The sequence below is a fragment of the Mustelus asterias genome, chromosome 21 (assembly GCF_964213995.1).
Source record: "Mustelus asterias chromosome 21, sMusAst1.hap1.1, whole genome shotgun sequence".
Lineage (NCBI taxonomy): Eukaryota > Metazoa > Chordata > Chondrichthyes > Carcharhiniformes > Triakidae > Mustelus > Mustelus asterias.
In genome coordinates, this window is record NC_135821.1 from 1070509 (window position 1) to 1085347 (window position 14839).

Genomic DNA, 14839 nt, shown 5'->3' on the forward strand with positions numbered 1-14839 from the left:
AAAATTTATTTATTAGTGGACTTAGATTAACACCGCAATTAAGTTACTGTGAAAATCCCCTAGTCGCCACACTCCGGCACCTGTTCGGGTACACTGAGGGAGAATTTAGCATGGCCAATGCACCTAACCAGCACGTCTTTCAGGCTGTGGGAGGAAACCGGAGCACCCGGAGGAAACTCATGCAGACATGGGGAGAACGTGCAGACTCCGCACGGACAAAGACCCAAACCGGGAATTGAACCCGGGTCCCTGGCTCTGTGAGGCAGCAGTGCTAACCACTGCGCCACCGTGCCATCCTTGCAACGCAGTGCCGCACTTCTCCTTGAGCTGGTGCAGTCCCTGTGTTGATTTCCCTCCACAGTGGTGTTGTGCACGGGATTCTAAGATATTGATTCAGTGCCGATTGTACAAGAGCCATGTATGTCCACGTCCGGGGGCGTCTGCAACTTAAAGGGGAACTTGGAGGTATTATTATCCCCATGATGTTACGGTTCTTGTTCTCAGTGGTAGAAGTAGCAAATGTTGAAGTAACCTTGGTAAATTGCTGCAGTGTTTCCTGTAGCTTGGACATAATGCAGTCGTGGAGTATTATTGATTAATAGTGATTACTGAGCTCAGTGTAGGTGCACTTTAGCTCTCGCTCTGTTTTGGACAATGTCCAACTTCTTGAGTCTTGCTGTTTTGCACCCAAAGTGTTGATTATTCCGTCGCATTCCTGACTTGTACGTGGCAAAGAGGTCCTGAGGAGACCAGGAGTGAGCTAATTACCACCAATTACGAAAGCCCACCTTGCTCCTTTCAAAAGATATCTGCAAACGTACTGCCATTGTGGATCATCTCTGCAAAGCTGAAGGGGCTCTGAGCATCCTAAAGTGGTTCCATTCATCGCAGCAGAGAACCAAGTTTGAATCTGTTCCAGGGCCGACTAATCTCCCTGACAGCTTGACACTGGCCAAATGCCATTGAAAACGTGTTTTATGACTCCGTGCAGAGTTGATGATGGCGCTGAAGCCCAAGGAACCCTCCCACCCCAACCCCAATAATGAAAATAAGGCAGTTCTGTCAGCAGAGTTTTTTTTAGAATCCTACAGTGCAGAAGGAGGCCATTCGGCCCATTGAGTCTCTCAATCCCACCCAGGCCCTATCCTCACAACCCCATGCATTTACCCTAGCTTGTACCCCCTGACACTAAGGGGCAATTTAGCATGGTCAATCCGCCTAACCCGCACATCTTTGGACTGTGGGAGGAAACCGGAGCACCCGGAGGAAACCCACACAGACACGGGGAGAACGTGCAAACTCCACACTGTGGAGATGCCGGCGTTGGACCGGCGTAAGCACAGTAAGACGTCTCACAACACCAGGTTAAAGTCCAACCTGTTGGACTTTAACCTGGTGTTGTGAGATGTCTTACTGTGCAAACTCCACACAGCCAGTGACCCAAGCCGGGAATCGAACCCGGGTCCCTGGCGCTGTGAGTGCTAGCCACCGTGCCGCCCACTATCTCACTTTAGGTCGCCCAGCTCAAACACTTTCCTCTGGTTCAGTAAGAATGAAGCTATCTGTGTTCATTTTTTGATTATACTCTTGTCGTCCTTTTTCCAAAGGGGCCAACAGGATTAAGGAAGGAATAGAAGAGTACGGTCCCAGTCAGGGCAGAAGGTTTTTTTTAAGTTTAGTTAGGGCATCATGATCGGCACGGGCTTGGAGGGCCGAAGGGCCTGTTCTTGTGCTGTACTTTGTTCTTCAATGCGGTCAGTTAATAGCCTTGCAGTCATTCTTTCTTCATATCGGCTACCGTCAGTGGTGGTGGAGGCAAACTCAATAGGGACTTTTAAGAGACTTCTGGATGAGTACATGGGACTTAATAGGATGGAGGGTTATAGGTAGGCCTAAAAGGTAGGGATATGTTCGGCACAACTTGTGGGGCCGAAGAGCCTGTTTGTGCTGTAGTTTTTCTATGTTTCTATATCCTTGGAAAGTGGCAATAGGGTATTTCAATTAAGCAACACAACTTAGCTAGATACTCTTGCAGCGCGCACCCACGCGTGCACCATACTTTTCTTCGTTGAAAGTCCTCCCTATCCTGGGATGCAGATTAATTTGTGCTCCCTCCACTGTTTCGTTGACTGGGTACTTAAGAACGGTTGAGTCAAGCCACATAAAACTTGATAAAACTTTCCACTGTAAAAGTTTCTTTCCCATTTATTAATGTCCTTGTTCTCCACCCCACCCCCTTCAAGGATCCAATCTATGTTCTGGAAAACAACATTCCAATTGATACGCAATATTATCTGGAGCAGCAACTTGCAAAACCACTCCTGAGAATCTTCGAACCCATCCTGGGAGAGGCCAAGGCAGAAGCTGTACTCCTAAGTGAGTAAATCTGCACCTCGAAGCCTGAAACCAATGGCACTAAGGAATTATAGCTTTCTGGTATGGAATTATTCAGAATTAGGGGACACCTGTTCCATTAGTCGTTAGAAGTAAAACACCAAAGTATTCCAATGGTATAGCTATGAAAGTTTATTTATTCGTCGCAATTAGGCTTACATTAACACTGCAATGAAGTTTCTATGAAAGTCCCCCTAGTCGTTACACTCCGGCGCCTGTTCGGGTACACCGAGGGAGAATTTATAGCATGGCCAACGCACCTAACCAGCACGGTCTTTCAGACTGTGGGAGGAAACCGGGGGAAACCCATACAGACACGGGGAGAACGTGCAGACTCCACACCGTGACCCAAGCCGGGAATCGAACCCGGGTCCTGGGCGCTGTGAGGCTGCAGTGCTAACCCACTGTGCCACTCCATGCACGTATCCATAAATTTGATCACTAATTCTGATCTGTTCTCTATAATCGCTGCCCTCCACATATTTCTCTTGTGCTTCATGAGGTCAGTCAATGAGCAAAAAGTGGGACAGGGGAGATGGTAGCATTGCCATTGGACTAGTAACCCAAAAGCTTACACCGGGGGGGGGGGGCACATGTTCAATTCCCACCATGGCAACTGGTGGAATTTAAATTCATTTCATAATTTGGGGCGGCACGGTGGCACAGTGGTTAGCACTGCTGCCTCATAAAACCAGGGACCCGGGTTCAATTCCGGCCTTGGGGGACTGTCTGTGTGGAGTTTACACATTCTCCCCGTGTCTGCGTGGGATTCCTCCGGGTGCTCCGGTTTCCTCCCACAGTCCGAAAGATGCGCAGGTTAGGTTGATTGGCCATGCTAAATTGCCTCTTGGTGTCCAAAGGTGTGTTGGTTAGGGGGACTGGCAGGGTAAATATGTGGGGTTACGGGGATAGGGGCTGGATGGGGTTTTTGTCAGTGCAGGCTCGATGGGCTGAATGGCCTCCTTCTGCACTGTAGAGATTCAGTGATTCTGGTTGCGGTCACGCATAAATTTGTCATCCTCCTGCTTATCTTGGATGACATCCAATGAGAAATCTGATGTTCCACATTCTCTTCCCCCTCTGAAAGGAAGAAAAACTATTTGTTTTAAGACACTAAGTGATGCTGGGTTTGGTGGTGGTTCAGATTGTAGCCGACTCCAGTGCCCCTCCATTTGTGAATCCAGACGTTAAATATTAACTAGCTTACACAAGTCCGAAAGACGTGCTGGTCAGGTACATTGCTCTTGCAACCTACTCCAGGGCAGAAAGAAAACAGACAGTTTTGCCACTTTTGATCATTATCCATAATATGAGATGAAAGTGACCTGTATGTGAATCCCAGGGTGAGGACAGGTCAAACCCCCCAGTTGAAGAGCTTTTATGTTTAAAGTTTATTTATTAGTCAGAAGTAGGCTTACATTAACGCTGCAATGGAGTTACTGTGAAAATCCCCTCGTCGCCACACTCCGGCGCCTGTTCGGGTTACACTGAGGGAGAAATTAGCACGGGCCAATCCACCTAACCAGTACGCCTTTCGGACTTGTTGGCCGGGGGGGGGGGTAACTGGAGCAACCCGGAGGAAACCCACGCAGACCCGGGGAGAACATGCAAACTCCACACAGACAGTGACCCAAGCCGGGAATCGAACCCGGGTCCCTGGCACTGAGAGGCAGCAGTGCTAACCCACTGTGCCACCTCTTTACAACCGCTCCTCATAAGAAAAATCCCTCCCTATTGGGAATCGACCTGGGTGGGATTGTGGTCAGTGCCGACTCGATGGGCTGAATGGCCTTCTCGGATTCTATGAACCTTCTCTGGACTGCCTCCAATGCCAGTATATCATTCCTTAGATAAGGGGACCAAAACTGTTCACAGTATCCCAGGCGTGGTCTAACTCGCCTCTTGCATAATTTTAGTGAGACTTCCCTATTTTTATGCTCCATTCTCTTTGAGATGAAGGCTAGCATTCCATGTATCTTCCCAATTACCTGTGAACATGCACGCTGGCTTTTTATGTTTTATGCACAATGACCCCAAATCCTCCCGGTGCTGCAGTTCCCTTTCTCCACTTAAATAATATTCAACTCTTTTGTCCTTCCTACCAAAGTGTGAGTTATAATAATTTTTTATTTGTTCTAGAGGGCGAACACACAAGATGCAAGACTGTGCTGACGTCAAAAGTGGGTGGACTCATGGCCTTTGCAAAGAAAAGGAGTACATGCATAGGGTGCAAAGCCGTGCTGAATGACGACGGTGAGGGAACATCAGGATTAATAAGTGCTTTCTAAGTAAGAGCTTGTTAGTGAGTTGAGTGTCTCTCAAGACCTGTTAAATCTAGCTGAGATGATGGGCCAAGTGTCCCTTTGCTCTTGGAGGACATTGGGGAAGAATATGTGGAGGTTGCTTCCTCTATTGGAAATGAATTAGAAGGTGCAGTATGAATTAGAGTTAAAAGTTTATTTATTAGTTACAAGTAAGGCTTACATTAACGCTGCAATGAAGTTACTGTGAAATTCCCCTGGTCGCCACCCTCCGGCACCCGTTCGGGTCACTGCACCCTAACCAGCACGTCTTTCAGACTGTGGGAGGAAACCGGAGCACCCGGAGGAAACCCACACAGACACGGAGAGAACGTGCGGACTCCACACAGAGTGGCCCAAGCCGGGAATCGAACCCGGGTCCCTGGCGCTGTGAGGCAGCAGTGCTAACCACTGTGCCACCGTACTGCCCATCTTTTTGAAAGGTGTGGTGATACGTTGGTACAGTATGAGCGCCCTAGCCTTCGAGAAGAGATCACTTCTGCACAAGCGTGGGACTGAGTGATCGTGTCGGGAGAAGGTCCAAATCCTTCATCATCCATTGACTGTCTTGTATCTTTCGTTGGATCTCTGTGAACTTAGCTTGTAAGAAACTTGCCCCCTTTTACAAAAGATGCAGATGCTATGCAGTAATTTAGGATTAGACTCTGAAGGAAATGGAAATATCCAACTTTTTTTATTGGTGTGGGACAAAATTCTGCACCACAGTGAGAGATTTCCTCAGTCAGGCTTCCATGGGTTTGCAGTTGAATTGTATTTTGCGACCTGATTTGGACGAGGCAATATAATGAGTATCTCTGTTACATTCAACTTCAGAATGTGCTGAGTGGCACTGCAGCCTCCAAACAAGCGCTCTCTCAGTGGATCACTGGAGGTTGACTTCTTTAAAGGCTGAGCACAGTAAGAAGTCTCACAACACCAGGTTAAAGTCCAACAGGTTTATCTGGTATCATGAGCTTTCGGAGCGCTGCTCCTTCATCAGGCCCCACTCACCTGATGAAGAAGGAGCAGCGCTCCGAAAGCTCGTGCTACCAAATAAACCTGTTGGACTTTAACCGGGTGTTGTGAAACTTCTTATTGTGCCCACCCCAGTCCAACGCTGGCATCTCCACTTAAAGGCTGAGGAATTTGAGTCTTTCCAACCTTGCCCTTAAGCCAATCCTTTGACATGAACGATCAGCACAATGACCCCTTCTGTGCAACTTTTAGGATTTTAATTTCTCCCTGTGCCTATGTGATGAGCACTCAACCCAGAGTTGAAATTGGAGCCTAACCAGACATAGAAATATAGAAAATAGGAGCAGGAGTAGGCCATTCGGCCCCTTGTGCCTTCTCTGTCATTCTATATGATCATGGCTGATCCTCTATCTCAACGTCATACTCCTGTGCTGTGCCCATATCGCTTGAGACCTTTAGTGTCTAGAAATCTATCCCTTTCCTCCTTCAATATATTCAGTTACTGGACCTCCACAGCCCTCTATGGTATACAGGTTCACCACCCTCTGAGTGAAGATGTTTCTCCTCACCTCACTCCTAAATGGCCTACCCCATATCCTATAAGACCATAAGACATAGGAGCAGAATTAGGCCACTCGGCCCAACGAATCTGCTCCGCCATTCAATCATGGCTGATGTTTTTTTCATCCCCATTCTTCTACCTTTTCCCCATAACCCCTGATCCCCGTATTAATCCAGAACCTATCTATCTCTGTCTTAAAGACACTCAATGACCCGGCCTCCACAGCCTTCTGCGGCAGAGTTCCACAGATTCATCACTCTCTGGCTGAAGAAATCCCTTCCCATCTCTGTTTTAAAGGATCGTCCCTTTCGTCTGAGGTTGTACCCTCTGGTTCTAGTTTTTCCTACTAGTGGAAACATGCACTCTATCCAGGCCTCGCAGTATCCTGTAAGTTTCAATAAGATCCCCCCCCCCTCATCCTTCTAAACTAATGAATACAGACCCAGAGTCCTCAACCGTTCTTCACATGACAAGCTCTTCATTCCAGGGATCATTCTTGTGAATCTCCTCTGGACCCTTTCCAAGGCCAGCACATCCTTCCTTAGATATGGGGCCCACAATACTCCAAATGGGGTCTGCCCAGAGCCTTATACAGCCTCAGAAGTACATCCCTGCTCTTGTATTCTAGCCCTCTCAACATGAATGCTAACATTGCATTTGCCTTCATAGCTGCCGACTGAACCTGCACTTTAACCTTAAGAGAATCTTGAACAAGGACTCCCAAGTCCCTGAGACATCCGAGTTCTAGACATCCGAGCCAGAGGAAACACCATCCCTGCATCCAGTCTGTCTGGCCCTTTCAGAATTTTATGTTTCAGTAAGATTCCCCCTCGTTCATTCTACCAAATTCCAGGGAATACAGGCCCAGTCGACCCATTCTATCCTCGTATGACAATCCTGCCGTCCCAGGAATCGGACGCTGCGGGTGGGATTTTCCACCAGCTCATGCCCCAAAACCGGAAATTCCCGCCTGAGGTCAACGGATCTTTTTAACGGTCTGCCAAATTTTCTGTCCTGCCTGCTACAATTCCTAGGGTGGGCGGAATGGGAAGATTTCGCTCAGTATTTCTTCAAAATGATGACTTCATTGCTGACTGGTACTCTACCGCGACTGTGTGACCAATATTGAGCCTTTCAGATCTCTCTCCAGTGCCTTCCTTACTTGTGCTGGCACCACTTCTAAATTAACACTGAACTTAAATGCTGTGTCCCTGCGTTTCTATTTCTCTCCAGGCCAAAATGAGAAAAAAGCTCCACAGGAAACCCAACATGCAGCAGATATTACCTATCCAAATTTAATTTCAAGGCAGCATTCTGCAATTAATGTATTTGAGAATTGGAGACGCCTTATTTCACTTTTAGAAATCAGAGGCACCACCAGATGTTGTCGCGATGGGAATAATTGAAATTAATAGGGACCCGGGTTCGATCCCCGGCTTGGGTCACCGTCTGTGCGGAGTCTGCGCATTCTCCCCGTGTCTGCTCCGATTTCTCCTCCAGGTGCTCCGACTTCCTCCCACACTCTGAAAGATGTGCAGGTTAGGGTGCATTGGCCGTGCTAAGTTCACCCTCAATGTGCCCGAACAGGCGCCAGAAATGTGGCGACTGGGGGGATTTTCGCAGTAACTTCCTTGCAGTGTGAATGTAAGTTGTGATTAGAAATAAACTTTAAAAAACTTTAATGGCGAGTGTAGTGAACGATCTGAAGCAGGGGAGAGATGGAATATGTGCACCACAGCAAGGGAAGCAAAAAATAAGTCAGTGGACAGGATTTTACAGCTTCACTCGTCCCAAAACCGTAAAATCCCACCCGAGATGAACGGACCTTTCCATTGTCCGCCCCTCGCCCACTCTGATTCCCATAGCGGCCAGGGGTGGTAAGATTCTGGCGAATGAGTCTTCCCGGTTCTTTCTCCTCCTATGGCTAGTTATGGACTAGCTGCCAGGTGAAGATCTGAAAGCAAGTTGCCTGGCCCTGTCTCACGCAGTTGGAAAGTGCACGCGGCAGTAGGGCAGGGCAAGCACGCATGATGTGGCCACTGGCGATCTTCCTTGAGAAGACCAACTACTTTGATGATAGGGGCTATGTGCCATGAAGGAAAAAAATCATTCCTGCCCTGGTTCCCGAGACCTGAACGATTGTACGTATCAAACAGCCCATCCGTGGTCACCCATTAGTGCTCCTCCAGCAGGTGCACTCAGCTGCTACCACAAAGCAGTGAACTAAAGTTCAGGCATTTTGTGATGTTGTCTAAAGTTGAAGTTGGTCCTTTTCATTTGCACCGTAGGCGTACTAATTACAAAATGTTTATGTGCATGTATTGGACGAAGGCAGGATTGAGCTTGAGAGTCCGTTCACCTGTCTCCAAAACAGGCACACAGCTATAGAATCCTAGAAACACTACAGTGCAGAAAGAGGCCATTTGGCCCATCGAGTCTGCATAGACCACAATCCCATCCAGGCCCTATCCCCGTATCCCTACATACTTACCCGCTAATCCCTCTAACCTACGCATCTCGGGACACTAAGGGTCAATTTAGCATGGCCAATCAACCTAACCCGCACATCTTTGGGACTGCGGGAGGAAACTCACGCAGACACGGGGAGAATGTGCAAAGTCCACACAGACAGTGATCCAAGCTGGGAATCGAACCCAGGTCCCTGGAGCTGTGAAGCAGCAGTGCTCACCACTGTGCCACCGTGCCGCCCCTCACATAGTTTACTGCCGCATCTGAAGAATCGCCACTCGAGTGAGTGACAAGAGAGAGGCCGCTGCCCATTGAACTGATCTTTGGGCAAGAGTTGGTGCCATCAGAAACAGAGGGCGATAAATGAATAACAGTTTTAGTAAAATTTATGAAGGCATACTCTTGCAACTATCAGTTTCCGCAACCCACCTCCCGACCAAACTTGCCCCCTGAGCAGTCAGTCTGGAGTTTCCCTTATTCAAGAATAGATTGCTTACAACCCAGAGCCTCCTTCGGTCTCCTTCTCATTTCCCGTGGTCAGAGTAGAGACCTAACCAGTTCCTCATTCTTGAAGCTACTTTTCCAGTATCACTTAGCCTCTTCCTGACACCACATCATAGGATTGCAAATACAAGGCAGGGGGGTGGCAGTATATACGGAGGGGGTTTTCTTTTTTTAAAAAAAAAACTAGACACGGCAATCACACACTCTGTGGGATGCCACGGACTCTGCGTGCTTACTGATGTTTTAGTAAGTTTGATTCGAATCACGTTAGTTATGGCCCCCATTGGCCCAACTGCACAACATCAGGAATTTTCACCCAGTTTTCTTTTAAAATTCTCTGCACCACCTTTCTTTCTTCCTTCTTCCCTTTCTTTTATCTTCTCCTGTCTATTTGATTTGATTTGATTTATTATTGTCGCATGTATTAGCATACAGTGAAAAGTATTGTTTCTTGCGTGCCATACAGACAAAGCATACCCTTCATAGAGAAGTGAAGGAGAGAGTGCAAAATGTAGTGTTACAGTCATAGCTAGGGTGTAGAGAAAGATCAACTTAATGCGAGGTAGGTCCATTCAAAAGTCTGACAGCAGCAGGGAAGAAGCTGTTCTTGAGTCGGTTGGTACGTGACCTCAGACTTTTGTATCTTTTTCTCAACGGGAAGAAGGTGGAAGAGAGAATGTCTGGGGTGCGTGGGGTCCTTAATTATGCAGGCTGCTTTTCCGAGGCAGCAGGAAGCGTAGACAGAGTCAATGGATGGGAGGCTGGTTTGCGTGATGGATTGGGCTACATTCACGATCCTTTGTACTTTCTTGCGGTCTTGGGCAGAGCAGCAGCCATACCAAGCTGTGATACAACCAGAAAGAATGCTTTCTATGGTGCATCTGTAAAAGTTGGTGAGAGTCGCAGCCGACATGCCAAATTTCCTTAGTCTTCTGAGAAAGTAGAGGCGTGAGAACCAGGATAGTTGTTGGTGATCTGGACATCTAAAAACTTGAAGCTCTCGACCCTTTCTACTTTATCCCCATTGATGTAGACAGGGGCATGTTCTCCACTACACTTCCTAAAGTCGATGACTATTTCCTTCGTTTTGTTGACATTGAGGGTGAAATTATTGTCGTCGCATCAGTTCACCGCATTCTCTATCTCATTCCCGTACTTTGTCTCATCATTGTTTGAGATCTTGAATGCCCTCTTCTGATTTTTAAAGTTCTCCTTTCATTTGCTACTCTACCTCATGATCCAAGTTACTTTTCCGCCTCTCCAAGGTGAGCGTGCACCCCAAGTTGGTATGACTCCCAAGCTAGTTGTGTAGAATTTGTATTTGTGCATCCACATGCTGTCGCCCATTTGCATTGTTACCGTGTGCTGCAGATCCTTGAATCTATTTCCCAGCAGTAACAGAGGGCTGGATGGGGTAGAAACTTGAGGCAGTGCTTGCTCTCTGGGGATCACAATCTCAGGTTAAGGGGTTTGCCATGTAGGGCTGCGTGAGGAGACATTCCTTATCTCGGGACTGAATCTTTGAAATTTGCCAGGCTCCATAGTAGGCTGTAGGCGCCTAGTCATTGAGTATCTTTGAGCCTGAGAGATGTAGGTTATTGGGTATGAAGAGAATTGAGGGATATGGGGATAGGATGGGAAACTGGAGTTTCTTTTTCAATTTATTTATTCCATTCTCAAAGCCAGTGCTCAGAGTGCACCAGACAGACGCTAATCTATTCCTTGCTTGCTCCAAAAAATCAAATTCCAATTGAATCCAATTCACGGTCTCCACAAGAGAGACAAACAAGATCCAAGTTGACAAGATAAGGCATTGCACCCCGTCTTGGGCTTGATCCGAAGCTTCATCTTAGCCAAAAGGCCGAGAAGCAATAGAAGTTCAGCCACAGTCTCCTTGAGCAAGCTCAAGGGCCCACTTACTCTACTCTGCTATTTCTTATGTTTCTTAGTCTTTTTTTTTCACCCCAATCTTTTCCTGCTGGAGCGGCAGTCCCATCAATCCTGGAACCCCGCCCGCGTAACGTCTTAATTTATCTAGCCCTGCTTGGAAAAGACTGAGGTTAAACATTCCCTCATCTGACGTCCATGTTTATGCCCTGAATCGTAATTAAGCCATTGATTAGTGATTGGGGGCGGCACGGTGGTTAGCACTGCTGCCTCATAGCATCAGGGACCCGGGTTCGATTCCCGGCTTGGGTTACTGTCTGTGAGGCGTTTGCACATTCTCCCTGTGTCTGCGTGGGTTTCCTCCGGGTGCTCTGGTTTCCTCCCACAGTCCGAAAGACATGCTGGTTAGGGTGCATTGACCCGAACAGGCGCCGGAGTGCAACGACTAGTGAAATTTCACAGTAACTTCATTGCAGTGTTAATGTAAGTCTTACTTGCGACTAATAAATAAACTTAAAGCTTGGAAATACTAGCTGATTAAGAACAACTTTTAAAATGTAATGAATGACGTAGTACCAAATTTCCTGCATTGTCACATTGGATTGGACTATACAATACACTAGCTTCAGTTGTGAATTCATTTGCTTGGGGCAAATGGGATCAAAGGTTATGGGGAGAAAGCAGGATTAGGCTATTGAGTTGGACAATCATAGAGTCATAGAGGTTTACGGCTTGGAACCAGGCCCTTTGGCCCAACTTGTCCACGCTTGCCCTTTTTTAAAAAATCCCTAAGCTAATCCCGATTGCCCGCATTTGGCCCACATCCATCTATACCAGTCTTACCCATGTACCTGTCTAAATGCTTTTTAAAAGACAAAATTGTACCCGCCTCTCCTACTACCTCTAGCAGCTTGTTCCAGACACTCACCACCCTCTGTGTGAAAAAATTGCCCCTCTGGACACTTTTGTATCTCTCCCCTCTCACCTTATACCTATGCCCTCTAGTTTTAGACTCCCCTACCTATGGGAAAAGATATTGACTATCTAGCTGATCTGTGCCCCTCATTCAGCCATGATCGTGATGAATAGCGGAGCAGGCTCGAAGGGCCAAATGGCCTCTTCCTGTTCCTATCTTCTATGTTTCCATTTGAACATGTTACCCATGTCCAAAACAGCAGAAAGTCATTGTTGTACCTATTTTATTGAAAGGTTCTGTGTTTTTTTTAATGAGGGATCTTGGTGCTTCGTGTGGAAGCCCAATCGGAGGGCAGCTGTCATTCTTCAAGAGCATTGGCCCCAGGCGGCTGAAGGCATGGCAGCTAAAGGCAGAATGATGAAAATCAGACATATCTTCAGTTCAGCGTGTTCAGTACAGAGGCTGGCAGTAAAAGCCAGTCTCCAAGTTCACTTTTTCAAAGAACAGTACAGCACAGGAACAGGCCCTTCGGCCCTCCAAGCCTGCGCCAATCACATTGTCCTTTCTAGACCAACCGCCTGTATCCCTCTATACCCCGTCTGTCCATGTGGTTATCCAAATAAGTCTTAAATGTCACTAACGTGTCTGCCTCAACCACCTCACTTGGCAGTGCATTCCAGGCCCCCACTACCCTCTGTGTAAAAAAACTTCCCCCGCACATCCCCACTGAATCTTTCCCCCCTTACCTTGAACTTGTGACCCCCTTGTAATTGTCATTTCTGCCCTGGGAAAAAGCTTCCAACTGTTCGCCCTATCTGTACCCCTCATAATTTTATAAACTTCTATCAGGTTGCCCCCTCAGCCTCCATCTTTCTAAGGAAAACGATCCCGGTTTATTCAATCTCCTCATAGCTAATACCCTCCATACCAGGCAACATCCTGGTCAACCTTTTCTGCACTCCCTCCAAAGCCTCCACGTCCTTCTGGTAGTGTGGCGACCAGAATTGGACACAGTATGTCCTTAGCCTTTCTCTTCAAACACGCGATTTGCTTTGTTAAAAAAACAACAACCCTTAAGCCCAGCTTCATCCTGCAAACAGCAACCAGGATTCCTGTGCAATCGCTGATGAACGGGCAGATTGTTGGATGTTGGTTGAGGGCAGGTTTTAGGTGAGCTGAACTGTGATGCCCATTGCAGCTGAGTTGCCAGCTGATGCTGTTAATGCTCGCCGATGAATTTTTTATTCATTTGTGGGACCTGGGCCTCGCTGGCTGAGCCAGCATTTGTTGCCCATCCTTAGTCACCCTTGAACTGTGTGTCTCGCTCAGCCATTTCAGAGGGCAGTTTTGAGAGTCAACCACATTGCTGTGGCTCTGGAGTCACATGTAGGCCAGGCCGGGTAAGGACGGCAGATTTCCTTCCCTAAAGGGACATTGGTGAACCAGATGGGTTTTTCCAACAATCGACAATGGTTTCATGGTCGTCAGTAGATTCCTAATTCCAGATATTAATTATAATCCAGATTAATTATAATTCTCACTAGAGTGAGGGGAGTGACGGGGTATCAGTCGAGTTATACCTGAGCAAAAATACCCGTACAATCAGAAAGGGAAACAAAGACTGAACTGGGCCAAATGGCCTGCTCCTGCTCCTATCTTCTATGTTCCTCTGTGAACATATTAGCCATGATTGCAGCTCCAACAACCAATACATTTGACACATAATTATTAAGGCTACAAGAGCAGGTCAGAGAATGGAGTTTATATATTTATTAGTGTCACAAGTAGGCTTACATTAACACTGCAATGAAGTTACTGTGAAAATCCCCGAGTCGCCACACTCCGGCACCTGTTCGGGTACACTGAGGGAGAACTTAGCATGGACAACGCACCTAACCTGCACGTCTTTCAGACTGTGGGAGGAAACACACGCAGACAAAGAACAGTACAGTACAGCACAGGAAACAGGCCCTTCGGCCCTCCAAGCCTGTGCCGCTCCTTGGTCCAACTAGACCAATCGTTTGTATCCCTCCATTCCCAGGCTGCTCGTGTGACTATCCAGGTAAGTCTTAAACGATGTCAGCGTGTCTGCCTCCACCACCCTACTTGGCAGCGCATTCAAGGCCCCCAACACCTCTGTGTAAAAAACATCCCTCTAATATCTGAGTTATACTTCGCCCCTCTCACCTTGAGCCCGTGACCCCTCGTGATCGTCACTTCTGATCTGGGAAAAAGCTTCCCACCGTTCACCCTATCTATCCCCTTCATAATCTTGTACACCTCTATTAGATCTCCCCTCATTCTCCGTCTTTCCAGGGAGAACAACCCCAGTTTACCCAATCTCTCCTCATAGCTAAGACCCTCCATGCCAGGCAACATCCTGGTAAACCTTCTCTGCACTCTCTCCAATGCCTCCATGTCCTTCTGGTAGTGCGGCGACCAGAACTGGACGCAGTACTCCAAATGTGGCCTAACCAGCGTTCTATACAGCTGCATCATCAGACTCCAGCTTTTATACTCTATACCCCGTCCTATAAAAGCAAGCATACCATATGCCTTCTTCACCACCTTCTCCACCTGTGTTGCCACCTTCAAGGATTTGTGGACTTGCACACCTCGGTCCCTTTGTGTTTCTGTACTCTTGATGACTCTGCCATTTATTGTATAACTCCTCCCTACATTATTTCTTCCAAAATGCATCACTTCGCATTTATCCAGATTAAATTCCATAGACACGGGGAGAACGTGCAAACTCCACACAGACAGTGACCCAAGCCGGGAATCGAACCCGGGTCCCTGGTGCTGTGAGGCAGCAGTGCTAACCACTGTACC

The 14839-nt window shown here is 47.5% G+C and overlaps 1 protein-coding gene across 1 annotated transcript in view; it reads left to right on the top strand.

The window, feature by feature from the left end:
* pold1 (polymerase (DNA directed), delta 1, catalytic subunit) overlaps positions 1-14839 on the top strand; it is a 232159-nt gene that overhangs the window by 171041 nt on the left and 46279 nt on the right. The window contains exons 23-24 of the mRNA XM_078237250.1: positions 2244-2376; positions 4534-4647. Of these exons, the coding sequence (XP_078093376.1) occupies positions 2244-2376; positions 4534-4647 (247 nt within the window). The remainder of the gene's footprint in view (positions 1-2243; positions 2377-4533; positions 4648-14839) is intronic.